Genomic DNA, 22,707 nt, shown 5'->3' with positions numbered 1-22,707 from the left:
GACTTTTAGGGAAATTTACATGACGGCTTAAACCGTTATTTTGAATAATTATGGCTTAATGATCGTTTGATACATATAATTCTAGTTACATATTTTTAAACATGTTTTTTTAGACTGCTGTCGTTGAAATTTTCCCAAGAGGTAAAAGGACCGGATAAAAAATAAGATCGAATTGATCGCATGTAGCCTCCACTTAATTAAGACAAAACAAAGTAAGACAAAACAAAGTACGTAACCACAGCTCTTTCATGACCATTGTGTTCGCGAAAATTTAACCCGTCCGCGCCTTGTTATACCCGAAAACATATAATTAAAATCCTCTTCTTTAACAATTAAAAGCAAGTTAACAGATTGTTTGAATGAGTGTGCTTGAAATGGTTTTTAAACGAAGGGATCAAAATATATTTAGAGCAATAGAAAGAATTACATCTGTTTATTATTTGGCATGAGAAATAAAAAGAGATATCAAAGAAGTACATGGGACATTAGGGTTTGACTGAATTAGGAAAAAAAACTGATCGAGAATTGAAAGAAATTTTGCGCTATTTAAACTTCATCAATTCCTTCCTTAGCACTCATATCACCGGCCACTTTGTAAGTTGCTTTTACCTCGGGGTCTTCATGACATTTGCCACTCAGTAATATTTACACCTTGAATAAATGACCTCACCAGAGCACTTAACATAAGTGCGTTTATGCGGTCGTTGATGGCAAAGGAAAACAGTAAAATTAAATTTTTCAGTTTACTGGGTTTTTCTCAAAAGAAACTCTTGGTTTCTCTATAATCCTTTAAAATACTGTGCACTACATCTTGGAACATTTTCCTTCAAGTATAGGCTGTCATCACACGGAACCAGCTGTCAAACGTTATTCAACAAATAACGCTATATCAGTATTTGCTCTCCAGTCATTTGCTTAATTTTATTGCCTTTTTAATTCAGATCACGCCTCGCAGGGGAAGAAAATAACAAAATACAAAATAAAGGCGGTATATACATTACTGAGTTGGATTTAGTTCTGCATGAGGAACAGATCCAAAAGATTTTTCCTACAGTAAAAACTTCTTTCCTTACTCGCTTATTAACTTTTTTCCTGTCTTTATTTATTTATTTTATATTTTATAAAAGCTGTTGGCAAAGTTGAATCTAATTCTCTTTCCTTCAGTAACTGGATTTAAGCAGCTCGGTACCTGTGCTCCATTCATCGTTGCGGTCACGTTCACCGACATTCGATATCCTATTTCGATATCCTATCCTTAGCAGATACTACTTGATTAATATATTTTATTCATAGTTGTTTCTAATGCAACGTTGACAGAATTCCTTAATGCATATCAACGGTTCACCCCTAGGAAAAAATGTTTTTACGGCAACAGATTTGTTTCTAAACCCCTCAGTGTGGATGTTCTTTACTTTTCATAATGATGTATTTAATTTAGTTTCAGTTCAGTTTACAAACAATTCTTATTATATTCCAAAGCGGCTGCCATGATACATTGCATCTTTATTAGCCCTGGCAACTCACTCAGCAGCCGAGGAGACTGTTAAGACCTTGGCGATAATTTCCACTGAAAATAAAACAGATGCAGGGGTTCATAGCGCTATTTGTTCGACTCAGTAGCAGAGCAACTTACTCTAATAACTGTTTGAATCCACAGGACATTGTAGCATTGTTTTCATCTGCAAACATACGTACTAATGCAAAAATACTGAATGGAATCCAGCATACAGCGAATCCTAACACAATAGCAATGGAAAGCTTCAGCGCATTTCTCTCCCTTCTCAAGCGCTGAATTTGAGCGTTCATTGAGCGTTCGCCTTGTCCTCCCTGGGACTTCAGTTTCAAAAAAATCGCAAGATATAGAATAAACATCAGAACGAAGGGAATATAAAAAAATGCAATAAAAAGTGCCATAGAGTATTTTGTCACGGACGAGGAATCGTCAAAAACACGCATCCATTGCCGCACACACTTGTACTCATGATCATATTCGACCAGCTTGAACGCGACCAGATACGGGATGAATGTAGCCATGGCGATGATCCACGTGGCGAGAATAAAGAAGCGATACAATTTTGAACTGAAGAGCGGAGAACGGAGGGGAAATACCACAGCTACAAATCGATCCACTGCTATGAGCACAAGGCTCTGAATTGACACAGCAGAGGAGAGATCGGCTGAAAAAGGAGCGAGCTTACACAAAACCTCGCCAAGATGGCCTCTAATGGGCCAATCATCGTCATGTATCTCTACTACAGTTTTCGGGATCAAGAATATCGGGGACAGTAGGTCTGACATAACCAGGTTCACAATTAGATAGTTGATGGGTTTTCGCATGGTTTTTGTCTTGTAAACAATTATTCCAATAAAGGAATTTCCAACCACAGAAATAATAAATATTACGCAGTAAGCAATTGTGTGCCCAATCCTCAATGCTGTGGGATTATAGCAGTTCGACGGCTGAGTTGCATTCATTGTTGCGCTCAAGTTCGTGGACATTTCGTAGACGCGTTCTTCAGTCACCGTTAAAGTCAAGTATGATCTTATGGAAGTCACAAGCACCTCTATATGTATTACCGCTTGCTGTGGAAGTGATGTGAAAATTTGAATATTTCATTTTGATGATTCACACTGAAACCTATTATTTTAGGTCTTTATTTGGGTTTGTTGTCATAGATCACGAAATTTTGTTTGCATTTTCCAGTTAATAGCTGTTTTTAAAATTGCCGTCGGCAACTATGGTGGAGCCGGAAGTAGGAGAAATCTAGAAGAAAGTTTCACAGTTTTCTACGTTATCACCCGCTAATTCGTTACCAGTCCACGGGACACTTTTAAGACAAAATAAAAGCGCTTTAGGGCCCGAAAAAACCGAGTTTTAAGTTTTTTGAAATTTTTCTTTTATGGGAATTGGTTTTTACACATAATAAGCTAAATATTTACGCCAAAAAAATTTCGTGTCATGGGCACTTTAACTCTAATTACCTAGAATTCTTTAACTCATTTCGGCAGGTGAAAAAAGAAATTATAAAAGGGATGTTTGAATTTTTAAATTGTTTGGGTTTGTTGTCATGGATCATGTCTTAAAGTGCCTGTGACGAGAAATTTTTTTTTGCATTTTCCGGTTAATAGCTGTTTTTAAAGTTAGAAATAATCGACCTTGGCGCCTAGCGAGTTCTTCTTGACCAATTTGTTGTGCATTGAAAGTACGATTAGGTGGCCAAAAAGTACCGCCATTAAGCGCGCGGCCAAAACGATCATATTACATAGCTGTGACGTAGAAAACTGTGAAGACACGTCGGCAACTATGGTGGAGCCGGAAAGTAGGAGAAATCTAGAGGAAAGTATGACAGTTTTCTACGTTATCACCTGCTAATTCGTTACCAGTCCACGGGACACTTTTAAGAATAAATAAAACCACTGAGTAATTATCACTCATGAAGCATGATGAAGCACTCTTTACTTTAAGTGTTTGGGGTTAGCCTGTCAAAAGCTGCGTTCTAGCAAAACTCTCAGTAATGAAAGTCAATTTCAGAACATCAGCATAATCTATCAGGAAGGGATTGCAGTTTTCCGCCGACAATGAATTCTCATTTAAGTTCGTGGTTAAATCAACGTCGTGTATGTGCGTAAAACGAGGATCGCCGTATTTTTTCGAGTAAACGCCCTGGGCGCTTAATACATTTTTAGACTTTCAGAGTAACCGCTTATTCGAGGAGGACGCTTTTGTGATTTTCTTCATTTTCAGCAAGTATTAAGTTTATTTCGCCACAAAATGATAAATAATAACAATACGCGAAGATGTACCATAGGCAATGAATTTCGAGATTGTAAGGAAATACTGAATAAGTTATACTCCTCTTAGAGGCTCTCGATCGGGTTCACCGTTAGGCATAAAACGGCCTAAAAGTTTAGCCGTTAGGCGGAAAAATTGGCAAATTTTAACCTTTAGTCGCAAAAACGCCAATTGTTGGGGCGTTTGAAGGAAACTAGCTTGCATGAGCAAACTGGACGGAAGGTACCAAGAATTGTGCTCACGGAAGCTTCTTCTTTAATCAATTACGCGTTGCCGCTACAACGTTTACAGTATTCCCTTACTGATTAACTCCAACTCTAAAGCTTTTTCTTTAATTTATTACACGTTACCGCTACAACTTTTACAGTATTCCCTTTCTGATTAACTTCAGCTCTAAAGTTTTTCTTTAATTTATTACGTGTTGCCGCTGGCGTGTGTCTTAAGGAGATCCCACATTATCTCAACAACGTCTATTGTCACTTTGCCTGACCAGTTGAAAATACGTACGGGCTGTTTTTTTTCGGGTGCCAAGTCAAAAATTTCAGAAGCAATATAGCGAGGCTCTTCTAAAAGGGATTACGAACAGTTTCAACAAGTCAGAAAGAGATGGCCAGAGTTGTAAAATGTGGAAAGTTTGCTGTCACCAAACAGTAAATCATTTGATGGATGGGTTTCGCCGCACCAACTACTTCGTAAGTGTAGTTATTAGGGAGCTTAAGCATCGACGGCAGACGCGGACGGCAGCCGCAAGTTAAAAGTTCTTATTCCTTACGGTCGATGAATTAGTGTCAAATCGCGCCAGATTTAGTTTTATTCTTTCTCCTGTTGCTGCCCGCGTCTCAAAAATTTCTCTGCTCAAATTCTCTATAAATAGGGATAAAGAAACGGCGGGCATGTTCAGCCACATCAATGCATGGATAAATCCAAACAGCATGCAGAAGGCTGGGGAGAAAACGATAACTAAGCAGCTTCGCCTGTAGGAAAACAACCGATGAGTTTCTTGAGACCTTGACGATAATTACCACTGAAGATAAAACAGATGCAAGGATTTACAGCACAGTACGAGTGCACCAGAAGAAAGGCAATAGTTCCAAAGTATTGCATGCCGCAAGATGACCATATAGCGATGTTTGATGAATAAAAGAACAGCAAGTGGCGGATGCTGAGTGGCAAGAAGCATACGGTGAACACCAGGACAATGGCAAGGGACATATTAAGAACATTTCTTTCTTTCTTCAAACGCCGTTCTCTTGCGTTAGCTGATTGCTTCCCTGGAATATTCTGCGATTTAATTTTTAAGGAAATGACAAAATAAAGTATGGCAATCAAAACCAAAGGGACATATATGATAACAACGATCCCTCCCAGTATGAAGGTTTGCTGCGATAGGGACTCTCCAAATGTGTCATTCCACTGCAACGAACAAACTAGCCCTTCTGAATACTCAAGAACTTTAAAGGCGATCAAATATGGGCAATGGACTGCCATGGCGACGATCCAAATGACGAGAATGAAGTACCGGCACTGCTTTGAACTGATCAGTGGGGAACGGAGAGGAAATACCACAGCCCCAAATCGATCCACTGCGATCAACAGCAGGCTCTGAGTTGACACTAGAGTTGAGACATCTGCAGCGAAGAAACTCAGTTTACACGCCGCATGGCCAAGGGGACCGCCAACCAGCCAGTGGCCGGCCGTGTTTAACTCTACCAAAATTTTAGGAAAGAAGAAAATCGGGTACAACAGATCGGAGAGTGCCATGTTTACTATCAAAATGTTGATTGGTGTTCTCATAGTTTTCGTCCTATAGACAATTATTCCAATGAAGGTATTCGCAGCCAGCGACACAACAAATAGCAGACAGTAGGCGAAGGTTCCTCCAATTCTTGTCGCTGTGGGGTTGAAGCAGCTCGACATGGACTGTGTTCCATTCACCATTGCTGTCACGTTTGCAGACATTTTTCGATACCAAGAGATCAGGTTTTTCTTCAGCCAACAGCCTTGCGGTGGGTACCTAAACTCGACTGGATGAAAACACAGCCTATCCATCTTATATAGATCAAACTTTCACATGTTTAATTAATGAACATACCCGGGAAAATTCTAGAAAATCGACAGTCTTCACCTGAGACCTCTAATTAAGAAAAGTATGGTTGGAATCAGCCGTTGACCGAAATTAAGCAAACGATATGCTTTTTCAAATATTGTCGGCAAAAGGGACAATTTTCTCAAGTTTATAAGGAGGAGCCCATCCTATATGAGTTTATATAATCATTATCAATATTGTTCCAATGGCTCCAGAAATAGCCCAGCCACAGATGTTTACTGATATAGAATAACGGTTGACAGCTGGTAGCGAAAAGATCTACAATCTTCTTTTCAATTCAGAATTTATTTTTAATTATGTTGCCATCAAAAGTTTAATCCAGCCTCGAACTTACTGATTAGTCTTGTTGCTTAGTAAACTTATTGGAGTATAAAAGAAAATCTTCACGAAGTCGTAACAAAAAGGAAGGGTACAGGACAATATAAGGCCGACTTCTTATGTGCGATGAAAAATGGTATGGCTTCATAATTTTTCTTTTCAATTCAGAATTCATTTTTAATTATGTTGCCATCGAAAGTTTAATTAGCCTGAGCTTGTTGCTCAGTAGACTGGTTGGAGTTTTAAAGAAAACTTTCAGGAAGTTGTAATAAAAGGGAAGGAAACAGCCGGGAAAAAGCCGATTTCCTATGCGCGAGAAAAATGGTATGGTTTCATAAGTCACCAAGAGAACTTGTAATAATTTAACAAATTTACATGACAGAATTCATATGGCTTACGATGTAAATTTTTCCTTTAATCTTGTTTCTGTATTCGAGCAAAGATGATATCTCTGTTGCTTTAACCGACTTAAACGATCGCATACACTCATTAACCTTCTGTGCCTCGGCGAGGCCATCTATTCGAAATGTAAACATCGTTGAGCAACAAAATTCAGTCCCCGCGGTAAAACCAAAGTACAGGTGATATGACTATCAAAGAAGAACAAAAGGACAAAAGAGTAAAAAAGGATAAATATCGGTTTCGATGAACCGTATCCCTGAAGTTGTTTTGAGAAAAGGAGAATTTTCCTTTCTTTAACTAAGCTTTGGCACTGAGTAGTTCTCGGGGGGCTACCTTTAGTCTCAATAAACAAAACAAAGCTGATTACTGACAAATACCTTTCATTTACTTTCTTTAGTCCAACTTCTTTTACTGAGTTGGATCTAGTTTTCCATGAGGAACAGATTCAAATGATTTTTGCTATAGTAAAAACTCTTTTCTTACTCGCTTATTAACTTTTTCCGGTCTTTATTTTGTATTTTGTTATTTCATAAAAGCTGTAAGCAAAGTTGAATTCGATTCTCTTTCCCTCAGTAACTGGATTTAAGTAGCTCGTTACTTGTGTTCCATTCATCGTTGCGATCACATCGCCGACATTCAGCCAACAGCTCTGAACGCTCTTTTTTTAAGTGAACGCAGTGATGATTTGCATAGATATTATTATTGTTCTAAATTGCATACGTTAGCTTCTCCAGAAATTTAAGAATATCGACAGATGTACCTGAACCTTCATTTTGATTAGCAAAAGTATCTACAACTGTAGTTACTTCGGATGAAAGAGTTGGGAATGATCTCATTTGGATAATTCTACTTTAAATAGAAATATCATTGGCCTCAGGAAAGTTTTAGAAAGTTCCATTTTCTCAGTCTATTTTCTTCTCTTGACGTGTATGTAAACAGCTGGTAATTACAACATTCAGTTTAAGGAAAGGAGAGACTTCCCTGAGAATTTATTAGTTATCGCATTTTTTTATTTTGTTTCGTAAAAAATTAGCTGTAAAGAAGCGATACTACCTCGTGGAAAGAGTCTGCCACAAAATAACGTGCATGTCCTTATTTATAAACATCTTTGTTAATTGCTACAGTATTTTCGGCGTAAAACTGTAAAGGTTTTTGTACGCTTTCAATACGTATCATAAATTTGTGCTTCAGTTACTTGATGCTGATTTTTGTATTTTTTAATTGACCGCTTGTTTGCATACTATTTTTGTACCAGACGATTGACGGATGTCAGTTTCCAAGCCAGAATGAGTCGTGAAAAACTAATATCAGCTAACAAAAAGCCAGGAATGTGTGTGCGAGAACGGCCTGGTAATTGAGGAGCGGGAAACGGGGAAAAAATGAAGTTAAAATGAAAGCTGGCTGTTTTCTTCCCTTGCGAGGCGTGATCTAAATTAAAAAGGCAATAAAACTTAAGCAAACGACTGGAAAGCAAAAACTGAAATAGCGTTATTTGTTGAATAACGTTTGACAGTTGGTTTCATGTGATGACAGCTTATAATAAGTGAAGGAAAATGTTGTAGAATGTAGTATGCAGTATGTTAAAGGATCACAGAGAAACCAAGAGATTCTTTTGAGAAAAAACTTATTAAACTGAAAAATTTAATTTTACCGTTTTCCGTTGCCATAAACGACCGCATAAACGCACTTATGTTAAGTGCTCTGGTGAGGTCATTTATTCAAGGTGTAAATATCACTGAGCGACAAATGTCATGCACTCCCAAAGATAAAAGCAAATTACAAAGTGGAGGTGATATGAGTGCTAATGAAGGAATTGATGAAGTTTAAAAAGCGCAACATTTCTTTCAATTCTAGATCAATTTTGTTTTCTTAATTCAGTCAACCCCAATGTCCCATGTATTTCTTTGACATCTCCTTTTATTTCTCATGCCAAAGAATAAACAGATGTTGTTCTTTCTATTGCTCTAAATATAATTTCGTCCCTTCGTTTAAACCTATTTCAAGCACACTCATTCAAACAATAAGTTAACTTTCTTTTCATTGTGAAAAAAGAGGATTTTAATTATATGTTTTCTGGTATATATAACAAGGCGAGGTCGGGTTAATTTTTCGCGAACACAAAAGTCATGAAAGGGCTGTGGTTGTGTAATATGTTTTGTCTTTATTTACTGGATGCTACATGTGATCAATTCGATCTTATTTTTTTATCTGATCCTTTAACCTCTTGGAAAAATTTCAACGATAGCGCTCTACAAAAAGTGTTTACAAAATATGTACCTAGAATTATATATATCAAACGATCATTGAGCCATAATTATTCTAAATAACGGTTTTAGCCGTCATAAAAATTTTCTTAAAAATCCTCTGAGCTGCCAGGTAGGTATAGACACGAAGTCGTGCGGTCTGAAGTGAGTTTTTCTAAGGAGTTTGAAGATCCTGGTTTATTTCAACTTCCTTAACCGGTCATTTTGAATTAATAAGTGCCAGAATACCAGTAGACAAGATATTTTATATATATATTTTTTAGCGGGGTCGATTGAGTTGTATCCCAATCTTTAAACTTCGTTCGTGACTATTCAAAGAAGGAGTTTCACTTCAAAGTCGTATTAATTAGCCCATTTCTGTTATATATCAGCAGTAAAGCTGACATATTGTGTACCTGCACCAGAAACATCGTAAGCTAGTGAGCGAACATGCAACAGCTCGGGGGCTCAAACTATAACATAGCATATGGGTCAACCAGAAAGAACTGCCAGCTGTCCAATTGTCAGCTTAATCAATAAGTTCTGCTCAAAGACTTTCGAAATTCTTGTAACGGTGACAGCTTTTCAATCGACGTATTCCGGCCATTTATATCGTGTAAAGCCGCTCCATAAAATATTTAGCATTTTCTCTCTTTCGGTTTAAAAAGCATCTAGGTCAACCAGAAAGAAATCAGCTAAAGAGACTCTTAAAGCCTTGATGATAATTTCCATAGAAAGCGAAACAGATTAGTGATGGTAATAAAACCGAGTGAAGTCTAATTCGGTCTGTAATCATACGAGGGATCGACTAAATCGAACGACTGCGAAGTGGGAGTCCGATTTGTTGATCACGAGTATGATTACAGATAGACTTGGAAGACAAGAAGTGAAAACAACAATTTTAGAGAAATTTATTTACATATAAAAGACGAAACACAAGTCATTTTTAAGGAAGGTAGCTGAACGCAATGCGTGATCTGAATCTAAAGACAAACATGAATAAAGCATATGATAGAATGGCGACTACCGAAATAGAATAATTTAGTGATGTTGAATGACAGTTGACAACTTGTCTCAGAATCATCATGCATGAGAAAGAAGTTTTTCTAAAATAGAAAAGTTTAAGTGTGACGTTAACGGCAAATGGTATTGCAAAAGGCGACTATACAACGTTTTTCAGTCTACTTTCAGCTTTAATACCTGCCAGACAACTTTGGATTATTTCCGTCCAGCTAATGGCTATTATAATTTATATGTTAATAATCAGACTTTTTTCCATAAATTGAGTGAAGAAAACATTTATTTAAATAGAGTGTAAGAACCCACAAGAGAAGTGCAACCTGAGGAAGACACTCAGAATCTCTGAGCGTGTAAATTAAAAATTCATTTTTAAGCCATAGATGGTCATAGATGTGAATCAAGTTAATGAACCACTTCTCTGTACTTTCTCATCTGATCTGGCTTTATTTTTACGAACTCAGAAATATGATCATACTCAGACGGCCTAGACGAGAACGGAACAAACGAAGGATCTAATGGGTAAAACAAATAGCTCAGCACGTGCGTTTTGAAATTTCCTACATTATTTTAGCCGTCCTCTGCAAAACATCAACGTGAAATGACCAAAAATTTGCGTCCACTGGGAACGGAAACCCCGACGGCAAATTTAGAATTCGACACCGCTCTCATACATTATGCTGAAGTTGAGATGTGGCGCTGTAGGTGACGGTAAACATATCTACCCATTTGTAGACTTCGCAAAACCCCAACTAAAAATATAAATTCATTTGTTAAACTACATGTTCTTGCCGTTAGGATTGTTTAAGGTTAAAACGTATCACGTTTTGAAATACAACATGTATAGTAGTTTCCCGATTCCAGTTCACATATTAAGATCTTTCGTGGTACGAATTGATGGTTTCAGTAATTTTTATTTTTCTCAGTGGTCATTTGGTTGTAAGAAGTTTGTGAACTGAGCACGTCAATGGAAAAAGACCCCCTATGGATGTTTGCATTGAAAACGCCACTTAATAACTGTCTTTTGAAAGACCTCCCGATGAAATATGTCGGTATTGACACATAATTTTTATGCACAGGGCTCAACCCGAGTTAGCGATTTGAATCTAATAAGCTTGTGCCTGATGGTACTTTGTTCACAAAACTTCCCTTCAGCTGAGCGGATGATTTAAGTTTAGCGCTAACTGAAATGACTAGTGCTGGAAAAGATCAATCTTAGAAATTGAAGTTCCATGTTCCTCTTGACTCATGTTGTGACTGTTTTGAAATGACTTTTTAGATAATAATAAACCTATCTTTTGCCCTATTTAACTACAAAAACAATAGGTAAAAAACAACCCTATGGTAAACTATCTCTGTCATAATAACTTAATTAATCGGTCTTTATCTTCAAACACCTTTGCATATTGCGAGACTACTTTTCGTGTAAACATTCCTTTTGGGGATTTCCAACTGTCAGCTCAATTAATAAGTCACTTTCTATTTAACGGGTTTCGAAATTCTCTCGACGGTGACAGCTTTTTAATCAACGTATTCCGGCCATTTGTATCGCGTAAAGCCGCTAGCGCTCTGTAAAAATTTTGCATTTTCTTTCTTTCAGTTTAAAAAGCATAATAGCGAATGGATAATAAATAGTTGACTTAAACGACTGCATAAGCTCATCAACCATATGTACCTCGGCGAGGCCATCTATTCAAAATGTAAACATCGCTGAGCGACAAATTTCAGTCTCCGCGGTAAAACAAAGAACAGGTGATACGACTATCAACGAATAACAAAAAGACTAAAGAGTAAAAAAAGAATAAATATCGGTTTCGATGAACCGTACCCTTGAGGTTGTTTTAGGCAAACGATAATTTCCCTTATTTTAACCAATCTTTGGCTCTGAACCCAACTTTTAAAATAAGAACTGTATGAACAGACAAAGCAGCGTAATTTTGCTTGAATTAATTAGTTTATGTTGAAGTCCATTCAGACAGTAATACGCTTCTTGCTTTAAGTCTTGTACATCTTTTCGGGGAGTTAATTTCACTAACTTGTTAATTTATTTACGTCACCAAAACTTTCTAGAGTTTAACAAGATTTTCCGTTATAAAAAATTAAGCTTTTATACCTGGCTTCTTATCTTCTTCTGATTTTTTGACATGCCGCTGAATGCAAATGAGCGATCAGTTTCAAGAGGGACCAATGAACGTCTTTATCATCATAGTTTTTAAAAATACCAAACTGACAATCGACAAAGTTCACCTTTGTTATTCAACTAAGAACTTTTACTAAAAAGATATTTTTTACTGTAAAGTTGACTTTCCGTAAGTTCTGATTAAAACGGTCAGTACGAAATTTATCCTTGATTGCGACTGATTAGCATTTTATAGTGCTGGGCTTAACTACGGCGGCGCAACCTGATTAGCCCCGGGCGCCATAGAGAAGCAACTGAAGAGATTTTTACCTAGCAGTAATGTCCAATGGAAATAAAACAGATGCAGGGGTTTACAGCACAGTATGAGTAAATAAAAAAAATCGGACAATATCCGTGAAATATTGAAATCCACAAGACCATATTACTGTGTTGTCTGATGAATAGATAATATTTCTTTTTCCACCAGAATCATTTGGGAAATTTTCATACAATTACACGAGAGCGAATTTCTTACACAGATGACTTTATTTCACAGATCTGACATTTTCTCAATTCTGACGGCCAAAGTGTAAAGGAAAAAGAAATTTTTACAATTCGTTCCCCATTATGCTCTATGAAAACTTGGGTGTCATCTGAAGCCTCTAATAAGAAACGATTAAGTTCTGTTTGTCTCTATTTGAACATGTTTACATCTTTTCGTCTGTCTTTATTTAATTTGAATATGTTTATATCACTGTCATGTATGAAATCTTAATTAGAATTATAGGGGGGGGGGGGGGGATAAAGTGTTAAAGAATCCGTGATCTCTTTCATCTCATTAACCAATCATGATTGCTCGATAATCTTGTACTAAATAAGTGTAAATCCAAAAGATTTTTCCCCATGGTAAAAACTCCTTCCTTACTCGCTTATAAATTTTTTCCCAAAAAAGTCACTTCAGACCGCACGACTTTTAGGGAAATTTACATGACGGCTTAAACCGTTATTTAGAATAATTACGGCTTAATGATCGTTTGATACATATAATTCTAGTTACATATTTGTAAACATGTTTTGGTAGACTGCTGTCGTTGAAATTTTCCCAAGAGGTAAAAAGACAGGATAAAAAATAAGATCGAATTGATCGCATGTAGCCTCCACTTAATAAAGACAAAACAAAGTACGTAACCACAGCTCTTTCATGACCATTGTGTTCGCGAAAATTTAACCCGTCCGCGCCTTGTTTTACCCGAAAACATATAATTAAAATCCTCTTCTTTAACAATTAAAAGCAAGTTAACAGATTGTTTGAATGAGTGTGCTTGAAATGGTTTTTAAACGAAGGGATCAAAATATATTTAGAGCAATAGAAAGAATTACATCTGTTTATTCTTTGGCGTCAGAAATAAAAAGAGATATCAAAGAAGTACCTGGGACATTGGGGTTTGACTGAATTAGGAAAAAAAATTAATCGAGAATTGAAAGAAATGTTGCGCTATTTAAACTTCATCAATTCCTTCCTTAGCTCTCATATCACCGGCCACTTTGTAAGTTGCTTTTACCTCGGGGTCTTCATGACATTTGCCACTCAGTAATATTTACACCTTGAATAAATGACCTCACCAGAGCACTTAACATAAGTGCGTTTATGCGGTCGTTGATGGCAACGGAAAACAGTAAAATTAAATTTTTCAGTTTACTGGGTTTTTCTCAAAAGAAACTCTTGGTTTCTCTATAATCCTTTAAAATACTGTGCACTACATCTTGGAACATTTTCCTTCAATAATTATAGGCTGTCATCACACGGAACCAGCTGTCAAACGTTATTCAACAAATAACGCTATATCAGTATTTGCTTTCCAGTCATTTGCTTAATTTTATTGCCTTTTTAATTCAGATCACGCCTCGCAGGGGAAGAAAATAACAAAATACAAAATAAAGACGGTATATACATTACTGAGTTGGATTTAGTTCTGCATGAGGAACAGATCCAAAAGATTTTTCCCACAGTAAAAACTTCTTTCCTTACTCGCTTATTAATTTTTTTTCTTGTCTTTATTTATTTATTTTATATTTTATAAAAGCTGTTGGCAAAGTTGAATCCGATTCTCTTTCCCTCAGTAACTGGATTTAAGCAGCTCGGTACCTGTGCTCCATTCATCGTTGCGGTCACGTTCACCGACATTCGATATCCTATTTCGATATCCTATCCTTAGCAGATACTACTTGATTAATATATTTTATTCATAGTTGTTTCTTATGCAACGTTGACAGAATTCCTTAATGCATATCAACGGTTCACCCCTAGGAAAAAATGTTTTTACGGCAACAGATTTGTTTCTAAACCCTGAAGTGTGGATGTTCTTTACTTTTCATAATGATGTATTTAATTTAGTTTCAGTTCAGTTTACAAACAATTCTTATTATATTCCAAAGCGGCTGCCATGATACATTGCATCTTTATTAACCCTAGCAACTCACTCAGCAGCCGAGGAGACTGTTAAGACCTTGGCGATAATTTCCACTGAAAATAAAACAGATGCAGGGGTTCATAGCGCTATTTGTTCGACTCAGTAGCAGAGCAACTTGCTCTAATAACTGTTTGAATCCACAGGACATTGTAGCATTGTTTTCATCTGCAAACATACGTACTAATGCAAAAATACTGAATGGAATCCAGCATACAGCGAACCCTAACACAATAGCAATGGAAAGCTTCAGCGCATTTCTCTCCCTTCTCAAGCGCTGAATTTGAGCGTTCGCTTGTCCTCTCTGGGACTTCAGTTTCAAAAAAATCGCAAGATATAGAATAAACATCAGAACGAAGGGAATATAAAAAAATGCAATAAAAATTGCCATAAAGTATTTTGTCACGGACGAGGAATCGTCAAAAACACGCATCCATTGCCGCACACACTTGTACTCATGATCATATTCGACCAGCTTGAACGCGACCAGATACGGGATGAATGTAACCATGGCGATGATCCACGTGGCGAGAATAAAGAAGCGATACAATTTTGAGCTGAAGAGCGGGGAACGGAGGGGAAATACCACAGCTACAAATCGATCCACTGCTATGAGCACAAGGCTCTGAATTGACACAGCAGAGGAGAGATCGGCTGAAAAAGGAGCGAGCTTACACAAAACCTCGCCAAGATGGCCTCTAATGGGCCAATCATCGTCATGTATCTCTATTACAGTTTTCGGGATCAAGAATATCGGGAACAGTAGGTCTGACATAGCCATGTTCACAATTAGATAGTTGATGGGTTTTCGCATGGTTTTTGTCTTGTAAATAATTATTCCAATAAAGGAATTTCCAACCACAGAAATAATAAATATTACGCAGTAAGCAATTGTGTGCCCAATCCTCAATGCTGTGGGATTATAGCAGTTCAACGGCTGAGTTGCATTCATTGTTGCGCTCAAGTTCGTGGACATTTCGTAGACGCGTTCTTCAGTCACCGTTAAAGTCAAGTATTATCTTATGGAAGTCACAAACACCTCTATATGTATTACCGCTTGTTGTGAAAGTGATGTGAACATTTGAATATTTCATTTTGATGATTCACACTGAAACCTATTATTTTAGGTCTTTATTTGGGTTTGTTGTCATAGATCACGAAATTTTGTTTGCATTTTCCAGTTAATAGCTGTTTTTAAAATTGTCGTCGGCAACTATGGTGGAGCCGGAAAGAAGGAGAAATCTAGAAGAAAGTTTCACAGTTTTCTACGTTATCACCCGCTAATTCGTTACCAGTCCACGGGACACTTTTAAGACAAAATAAAAGCGCTTTAGGGCCCGAAAAAACCGAGTTTTAATTTTTTTGAAATTTTCCTTTTATGGGAATTGGTTTTTACACATAATAAGCTAAATATTTACGCCAAAAAAATTTCGTGTCATGGGCACTTTAACTCTAATTACCTAGAATTCTTTAACTCATTTCGGCAGGTGAAAAAAGAAATTATAAAAGGGATGTTTGAATTTTTAAATTGTTTGGGTTTGTTGTCATGGATCATGTCTTAAAGTGCCTGTGACGAGAAATTTTTTTTTGCATTTTCCGGTTAATAGCTGTTTTTAAAGTTAGGAATAATCGACCTTAGCGCCTAGCGAGTTCTTCTTGACCAATTTTTTGTGCATTGAAAGTACGATTAGGAGGCCAAAAAGTACCGCCATTAAGCGCGCGGCCAAAACGATCATATTACATAGCTGTGACGTAGAAAACTGTGAAGACACGTCGGCAACTATGGTGGAGCCGGAAAGTAGGAGAAATCTAGAGGAAAGTATGACAGTTTTCTACGTTATCACCTGCTAATTCGTTACCAGTCCACGGGACACTTTTAAGAAAAAATAAAACCACTAAGTAATTATCACTCATGAAGCATGATGAAGCACTCTTTACTTTAAGTGTTTGGGGTTAGCCTGTCAAAAGCTGCGTTCTAGCAAAACTCTCAGTAATGAAAGTCAATTTCAGAACATCAGCATAATCTATCAGGAAGGGATTGCAGTTTTCCGCCGACAATGAATTCTCATTTAAGTTCGTGGTTAAATCGACGTAGTGTATGTGCGTAAAAACGAGGATCGCCGTATTTTTTCGAGTAAACGCCCTAGGCGCTCAATACATTTTGAGACTTTCAGAGTAACTGCTTTTCGAGGAGGACGCTTTTATGATTTTCTTCATTTTCAGCAAGTATTAAGTTTATTTCGCCACAAAATGATAAATAATAACAATACGCGAAGATGTACCATAGGCAATGAATTTCGAGATTGTAAGGAAATATTGAATAAGTTATACTCCTCTTAGAGGCTCTCGATCAGGTTCACTGTTAGGCATAAAACGGCCTAAAAGTTTAGCCGTTAGGCGGAAAAATTGGCAAATTTTAACCTTTAGTCGCAAAAACGCCAATTGTTGGGGCGTTTGAAGGAAACTAGCTTGCATGAGCAAACTGGACGGAAGGTACCAAGAATTGTGCTCACGGAAGCTTCTTCTTTAATCAACTACGCGTTGCCGCTACAACGTTTACAGTATTCCCTTACTGATTAACTCCAACTCTAAAGCTTCTTCTTTAATCAATTACGCGTTGCCGCTACAACGTTTACAGTATTTCCTTTCTGATTAACTCCAACTCTAAAGCTTTAATTTATTACACGTTGCCGCTACAACGTTTACAGTATTCCCTTTCTGATTAACTCCAACACTAAAGCTTCTTCTTTAATTTATTACACGTTGCCGCTACAACGTTTACAGTATTCCCTTTCTGATTAACTTCAGCCCTAAAGTTTTTCTTTAATTTATTACGCGTTGCTGCTGGCGTGTGTCTTAAGGAGATCCCACATTATCTCAACAACGTCTATTGTCACTTTGCCTGACCAGTTGAAAATACGTACGGGCTGTTTTTTTTCGGGTGCTAAGTCAAAAATTTCAGAAGCAATATAGCGAGGCTCTTCTAAAAGGGATTACGAACAGTTTCAACAAGTCAGAAAGAGATGGCCAGCGTTGTAAAATGTGGAAAGTTTGCTGTCACCCAACAGTAAATCATTTGATGGAGGGGTTTCGCCGCACCAACTACTTCGTAAGTGTAGTTATTAGGGAGCTTAAGCATCGACGGCAGACGCGGACGGCAGCCGCAAGTTAAAAGTTCTTATTCCTTACGGTCGATGAATTAGTGTCAAATCGCGCCAGATTTAGTTTTATTCTTTCTCCTGTTGCTGCCCGCGTCTCAAAAATTTCTCTGCTCAAATTCTCTATAAATAGGGATAAAGAAACGGCGGGCATGTTCAGCCACAACAATGCGCGGATAAATCTAAACAGCATGCAGAAGGCTGGGGAGAAAACGATAACTAAGCAGCTTCGCCTGTAGGAAAACAACCGAAGAGATTCTTGAGACCTTGACGATAATTACCACTGAAGATAAAACAGATGCAAGGATTTACAGCACAGTACGACTGCGCCAGAAGAAGGGCAATAGTTCCAAAGTATTGCATGCCGCAAGATGACCATATAGCCATGTTTGATGAATAAAGGAACAGCAAGTGGCAGATGCTGAGTGGCAAGAAGCATACGGCGAACACCAGGACAATGGCAAGGGACATATTAAGAACATTTCTTTCTTTCTTCAAACGCCGTTCTCTTGCGTTAGCTGATTGCTTCCCTGGAATCTTCTGCGATTTAATCTTCTTTTCAATTCAGAATTTATTTTTAATTATGTTGCCATCGAAAGTTTAATCCAGCCTCGAACTTACTAATTAGTCTTGTTGCTCAATAGACTTGTTGGAGTTTTAAAGAAAATTTTCACGAAGTTCTAACAAAAAGGAAGGGTACAGGACAATATAAAGCCGACTTCTTATGTGCGATGAAAATAGTATGGTTTCATAAGTCACCAGGAAAACCTGTAATAATTTAATCTTTTAGGTTAGGCATTGAGTCAGTTAAGATAGGATTGTCAAGAACAAAAATGGTTTTGAATTCTCTAATTATTTTTAACTTTTTGATATGATTGGTACTGGTGAAAACGATAATTTTTTAGAAAATAATATTTACATATAGAAGAGGAAAAACAAGTCATTTCTAAGAAAGGTAGCTCAACGCTGGGCGTGATCTGAATCTAAAGGCAAACATGAATAAAGCACGTGATAGAATAACGAGTGCTGAACTAGAATAATTTAGTGATGTTGAATGACAGTTGACAGCTTGTCTCAGCATCATCACGTATGAGAAAGGAAGTTGTTCTAAAATAGAGGAGTTAAGCGTGACGTTAACGGCAAATAGTATTGCAAAAGGCGACCATGCAACGTTTTCCCGTCAGCTTTCAGCTTTTTGTAATTTGAAACGAAAAAAATTCACACAAGCCATGAAAAAGATCAGTATTATTTTTTAATTCTACTCAAGACGTTTTGGAGGATTACAGCACATATGATATCTCCGTTGCTGGGGATGCTTAGAATGTAATATATATGTTAATGATCAGACGTTTTTCCTTAAATCGAGTGTAGCAAACATATTTTTAAATAGAGTGAAAGAACCCGCGAGAGAAGTGCTACCTGAGGAAGACACTCAGGATCTCTGAGCAACAAAAATGTTGACAGAAGTAAACGCAACCACAAATGGAACACGAGAAACGAGCTGCTTTGATTCAACAGCAGCCAAAGCCGGTACAACCACTGTGGTTGTACCGGCTTTGGCTGCTGTTCAGCCACAACAATGCGCGGATAAATCTAAACAGCATGCAGAAGGCTGGGGAGAAAACGATAACTAAGCAGCTTTGCCTGTAGGAAAACAACCGAAGAGATTCTTGAGACCTTGACGATAATTACCACTGAAGATAAAACAGATGCAAGGATTTACAGCACAGTACGAGTGCGCCAGAAGAAAGGCAATAGTTCTAAAGTATTGCCTGCCACAAGATGACCATATGGCTATGTTTGATGGATAAAGGGACAGCAACAAATAGATGCTGAATGGCAACCAGCATACGGCAAACACCAAGACAATGGCAACGGACATTTTAAGAACATTTCTTTCTTTCTTCAAACGCCGTTCTCTTGCGTTAGTTGATTGCTTCCCTGGCATCTTCTGCGATTTAATTCTTAAGGAAATGACAAAATAAAGTATGGAAATAGAAACCAAAGGGACATAGATGGTAACAACGATCAATCCCAGTAAGTAGGTTTGCAGCGATAGGGACTCTCCAAATGTGTCATTCCACTGCCACCGACAAAACAGCCCTTCTGGATGCTCGACAACTTTCAAGGCGATCAAATATGGGCAATGGGCTGCCATGGCGACGATCCAAATGACGAGAATGAAGTACCGGCACTGCTTTGAACTGATCAGTGGGGAACGGAGAGGAAATACTACAGCTACAAATCGATCCGCTGCGATCAACAACAGGCTCTGAGTTGACACTAGAGTTGAGACATCTGCAGCGAAGAAACTCAGTTTACACGCCGCATGGCCAAGGGGACCGCCAACCAGCCAGTAGCTGGCCGTGTTTAACCTTACAAGAATTGGAGGAAAGTAGAAAATCGGGAACAACAGATCGGAAATTGCCATGTTTACAATCAAAATGTTGATTGGTGTTCTCAGAGTTTTCGTCCTATAGACAATTATTCCAATCAAGGTATTCGCAGCCAGCGACACAACAAATAGCAGACAGTAGGCGAAGGTTTCACCAATTCTTCTCGCTGTGGGGTTGAAGCAGCTCGACATGGACTGTGTTCCATTCACCATTGCTGTCACGTTTGCAGACATTTTTGGATACCAAGAGATCAGGTTTTTCTTCAGCCAACAGCCTTGCGGTGGGTACCTAAACTCGACTGGATGAAAACACAGCCTATCCATCTTATATAGATCAAACTTTCACATGTTTAATTAATGAACATACATAGAAAAATTCTAGAAAATCGACAGTCTTCACCTGAGACCTCTAACTAAGAAAAGTATGGTTGGAATCAGCTGTTGTCCGAAATTAAGCAAACGATATGCTTTTTCAAATATTGTCGGCAAAAGGGACAATTTTAATCTTGTTTCTGTATTTGAGCAAAGATGATATCTCCGTTGCTTTAACCGACTTAAACGATCGCATACACTCATTAACCTTCTGTGCTTCGGCGAGGCCATCTATTCAAATTGTAAACATCACTGAGCAACAAAATTCAGTCCCTGCCGTGAAACCAAAGTACAAGTGATATGACTATCAAAGAAGAACAAAAGGACAAAAGAGTAAAAAGGAATAAATATCGGTTTCGATGAATCATATCCCTGAATTTGTTTTAATAAAAGGATAATTTCTCTTTCTTTGACCAATCTTTGGCTCTGAGCAGTTCTCGGGGTGGGGGGGGGGAGGCTACCTATAGTCTCAATAAACAAAACAAAGCTGATTACTACCAAATAACTTTCATTTACTTTCTTTAGTCCAACTTCTTTTATTGAGTTGGATCTAGTTTTCCATGAGGAACAGTTCCAAATAATTTTTCCCATGGTGAAAACTCTTTTCTTTCTCGCTTATTAACTTTTTCCTGTCTTTATTTTGTATTTTGTTATTTTATAAAAGCTGTAAGCAAAGTTGAATCCGATTCTCTTTCCCTCAGTAACTGGATTTAAGCAGCTCGGTACCTGTGTTTCATTCATCGTTGCGGTCACATTTGCCGACATTCAGCCAACAGCTCTGAACGCTATCTTTTTTTTAGTGAACGCAGTGATGATTTACAAAGATATTATTATTGTTCTAAATTGCATACGTTAGCTTCTTCAGAAATTCAAGAATATCGACAGATGTACGCTGAACCTTCATTTTCATTAGCAAAAGTAGCTACAACTGCAGTTACCAGAGATGAAATAGTCGGGAATGATCTCATTTGGATAATTTTACTTTGAATAGAAATATCATAGGGCTCAGGAACAGTTTTAGAAAGTGCCATTTTCTCAGTCTATTTTCCTCTCTTGACGTGTATGTAAACTGCTGGTAATTTTATTCGGCGTAAAACTGTAAAGGTTTTTTGACGCTCTCATTACATATCATAAATTTGTGCTTCAGTAACTTGATGCTGATTTTTGTATTTGTTAATTGATCGCTTGTTTGCTTACTATTTTGGTACCAGACGATTGACGGATGTCAGTTTCCCAGCCACAATGAGTCGTGAAAAACTTATATCAGCTAACAAAAAGCCAGGAATGTGTGTCAAGTTATGCGTATCTTTTCTTTCTTTGTATACGAAAACGGCCTGGTAATTGAGGGACGGGAAACGGGGAGAAAAGGAAGTAAAAATGAAAGCTGGCTGCTTCCTTCCTCTGCGAGGCGTGATCTGAATTAGAAAGGAAATAAAACTTATGCAAATGACTGGAAAGCAAATTCTGAAATAGCGTTATTTGTTGAATAACGTTTGACAGCTGGTTCCATGTGATGACAGCCTATATTTAGTGAAGGAAAATGTTCCAAGATGTAGTAATCAGTATTTTAAAGGATTATAGAGCAACCAAGAGATTTATTTGAGAAAAACCCTGAGTAAACTTAAAAATTTAATTTTACTGTTTTCTGTTGCCATAAACGACCGCATAAACGCACTTATGTTAAGTGCTCTGGTGAGGTCAGTTATTCAAGGTGTAAATATTACTAAAACAACTGAGTGACAAATATCACGCAGTCCCCGAGGTAAAAGAAAATTATAAAGTGGCCGTTGATATGAGTGATAAGGAAGGAATTGATGAAGTTAATACAGCGCAAAATTTCTTTTAGTTCTCGATCAATTTTTTTCCCTAATTCAGTCAAACCCTAATGTCCCATGTACTTCTTTGATATCTCTTTTTATTTCTGACGCCAAAGAATAAACAGATGTTGTTCTTTCTATTGCTCTCAATATATTTTCTTCCCTTTGTTTAAAAACCATTTCAAGCACACTCATTGTTGATATATCTGCACCCGAAACATCGTAAGCTGGTGAGCGAACATGCAACAATTGGGGGCTCAAACTACAAGAAAGCATCTAGGTCAATTAGAGCGAAATCAGCTGAAGAGATTCTTAGGGCCTCGACGATAATTTCCATAGAAAGCGAAACAGACTAGTAATGGTAATAGGACCGAGTGGAGTCTAATTCGGTCTGTTATCATACGAGTGATTAACAAAGTCGAAGGACTGCGAAGCGGCATCATTGACCTTAGGAACAGTTGTAGAAAGTTCCATTTTCTTCAGTTTCCGCATCTTGAC

General features: G+C 37.6%; 3 protein-coding genes and 1 pseudogene across 3 annotated transcripts; all 4 read right to left on the bottom strand.

Moving 5' to 3' along the window:
* Window positions 1–1,524: 1,524 nt before the first annotated feature.
* LOC149040704 (QRFP-like peptide receptor) lies at window positions 1,525–2,529 on the bottom strand (annotated as a pseudogene).
* Window positions 2,530–4,185: 1,656 nt separating this feature from the next.
* LOC149040703 (RYamide receptor-like) lies at window positions 4,186–5,842 on the bottom strand. Its single transcript, XM_089181459.1, has one exon. The coding sequence runs from the start codon at window positions 5,840–5,842 to the stop codon at window positions 4,754–4,756; it is 1,089 nt and encodes a 362-aa protein (XP_089037585.1). The 3' UTR covers window positions 4,186–4,753.
* Window positions 5,843–14,480: 8,638 nt separating this feature from the next.
* Window positions 14,481–15,455, bottom strand: LOC149040702 (neuropeptide SIFamide receptor-like). The gene has a single exon (XM_089181787.1). It carries the CDS (start codon window positions 15,441–15,443, stop codon window positions 14,481–14,483), a length of 963 nt encoding a protein of 320 aa, XP_089037913.1. The 5' UTR covers window positions 15,444–15,455.
* A 2,389-nt stretch (window positions 15,456–17,844) lies between these two features.
* On the bottom strand, window positions 17,845–20,254 carry LOC149040701 (RYamide receptor-like). Its single transcript, XM_089182784.1, has 2 exons — window positions 19,593–20,254; window positions 17,845–18,181 (listed from the first exon to the last, which is right to left on the bottom strand). Exons 1-2 carry the CDS (start codon window positions 20,252–20,254, stop codon window positions 17,845–17,847), a joined length of 999 nt encoding a protein of 332 aa, XP_089038910.1.
* Window positions 20,255–22,707: the final 2,453 nt, after the last annotated feature.

Source organism: Pocillopora damicornis, chromosome 9, assembly GCF_964200805.1.
Source record: "Pocillopora damicornis chromosome 9, jaPocDami1.2, whole genome shotgun sequence".
In the NCBI taxonomy this organism is placed as follows: Eukaryota; Metazoa; Cnidaria; class Anthozoa; order Scleractinia; family Pocilloporidae; genus Pocillopora; species Pocillopora damicornis.
This window is presented reverse-complemented; position numbering and strand designations above follow the sequence as displayed.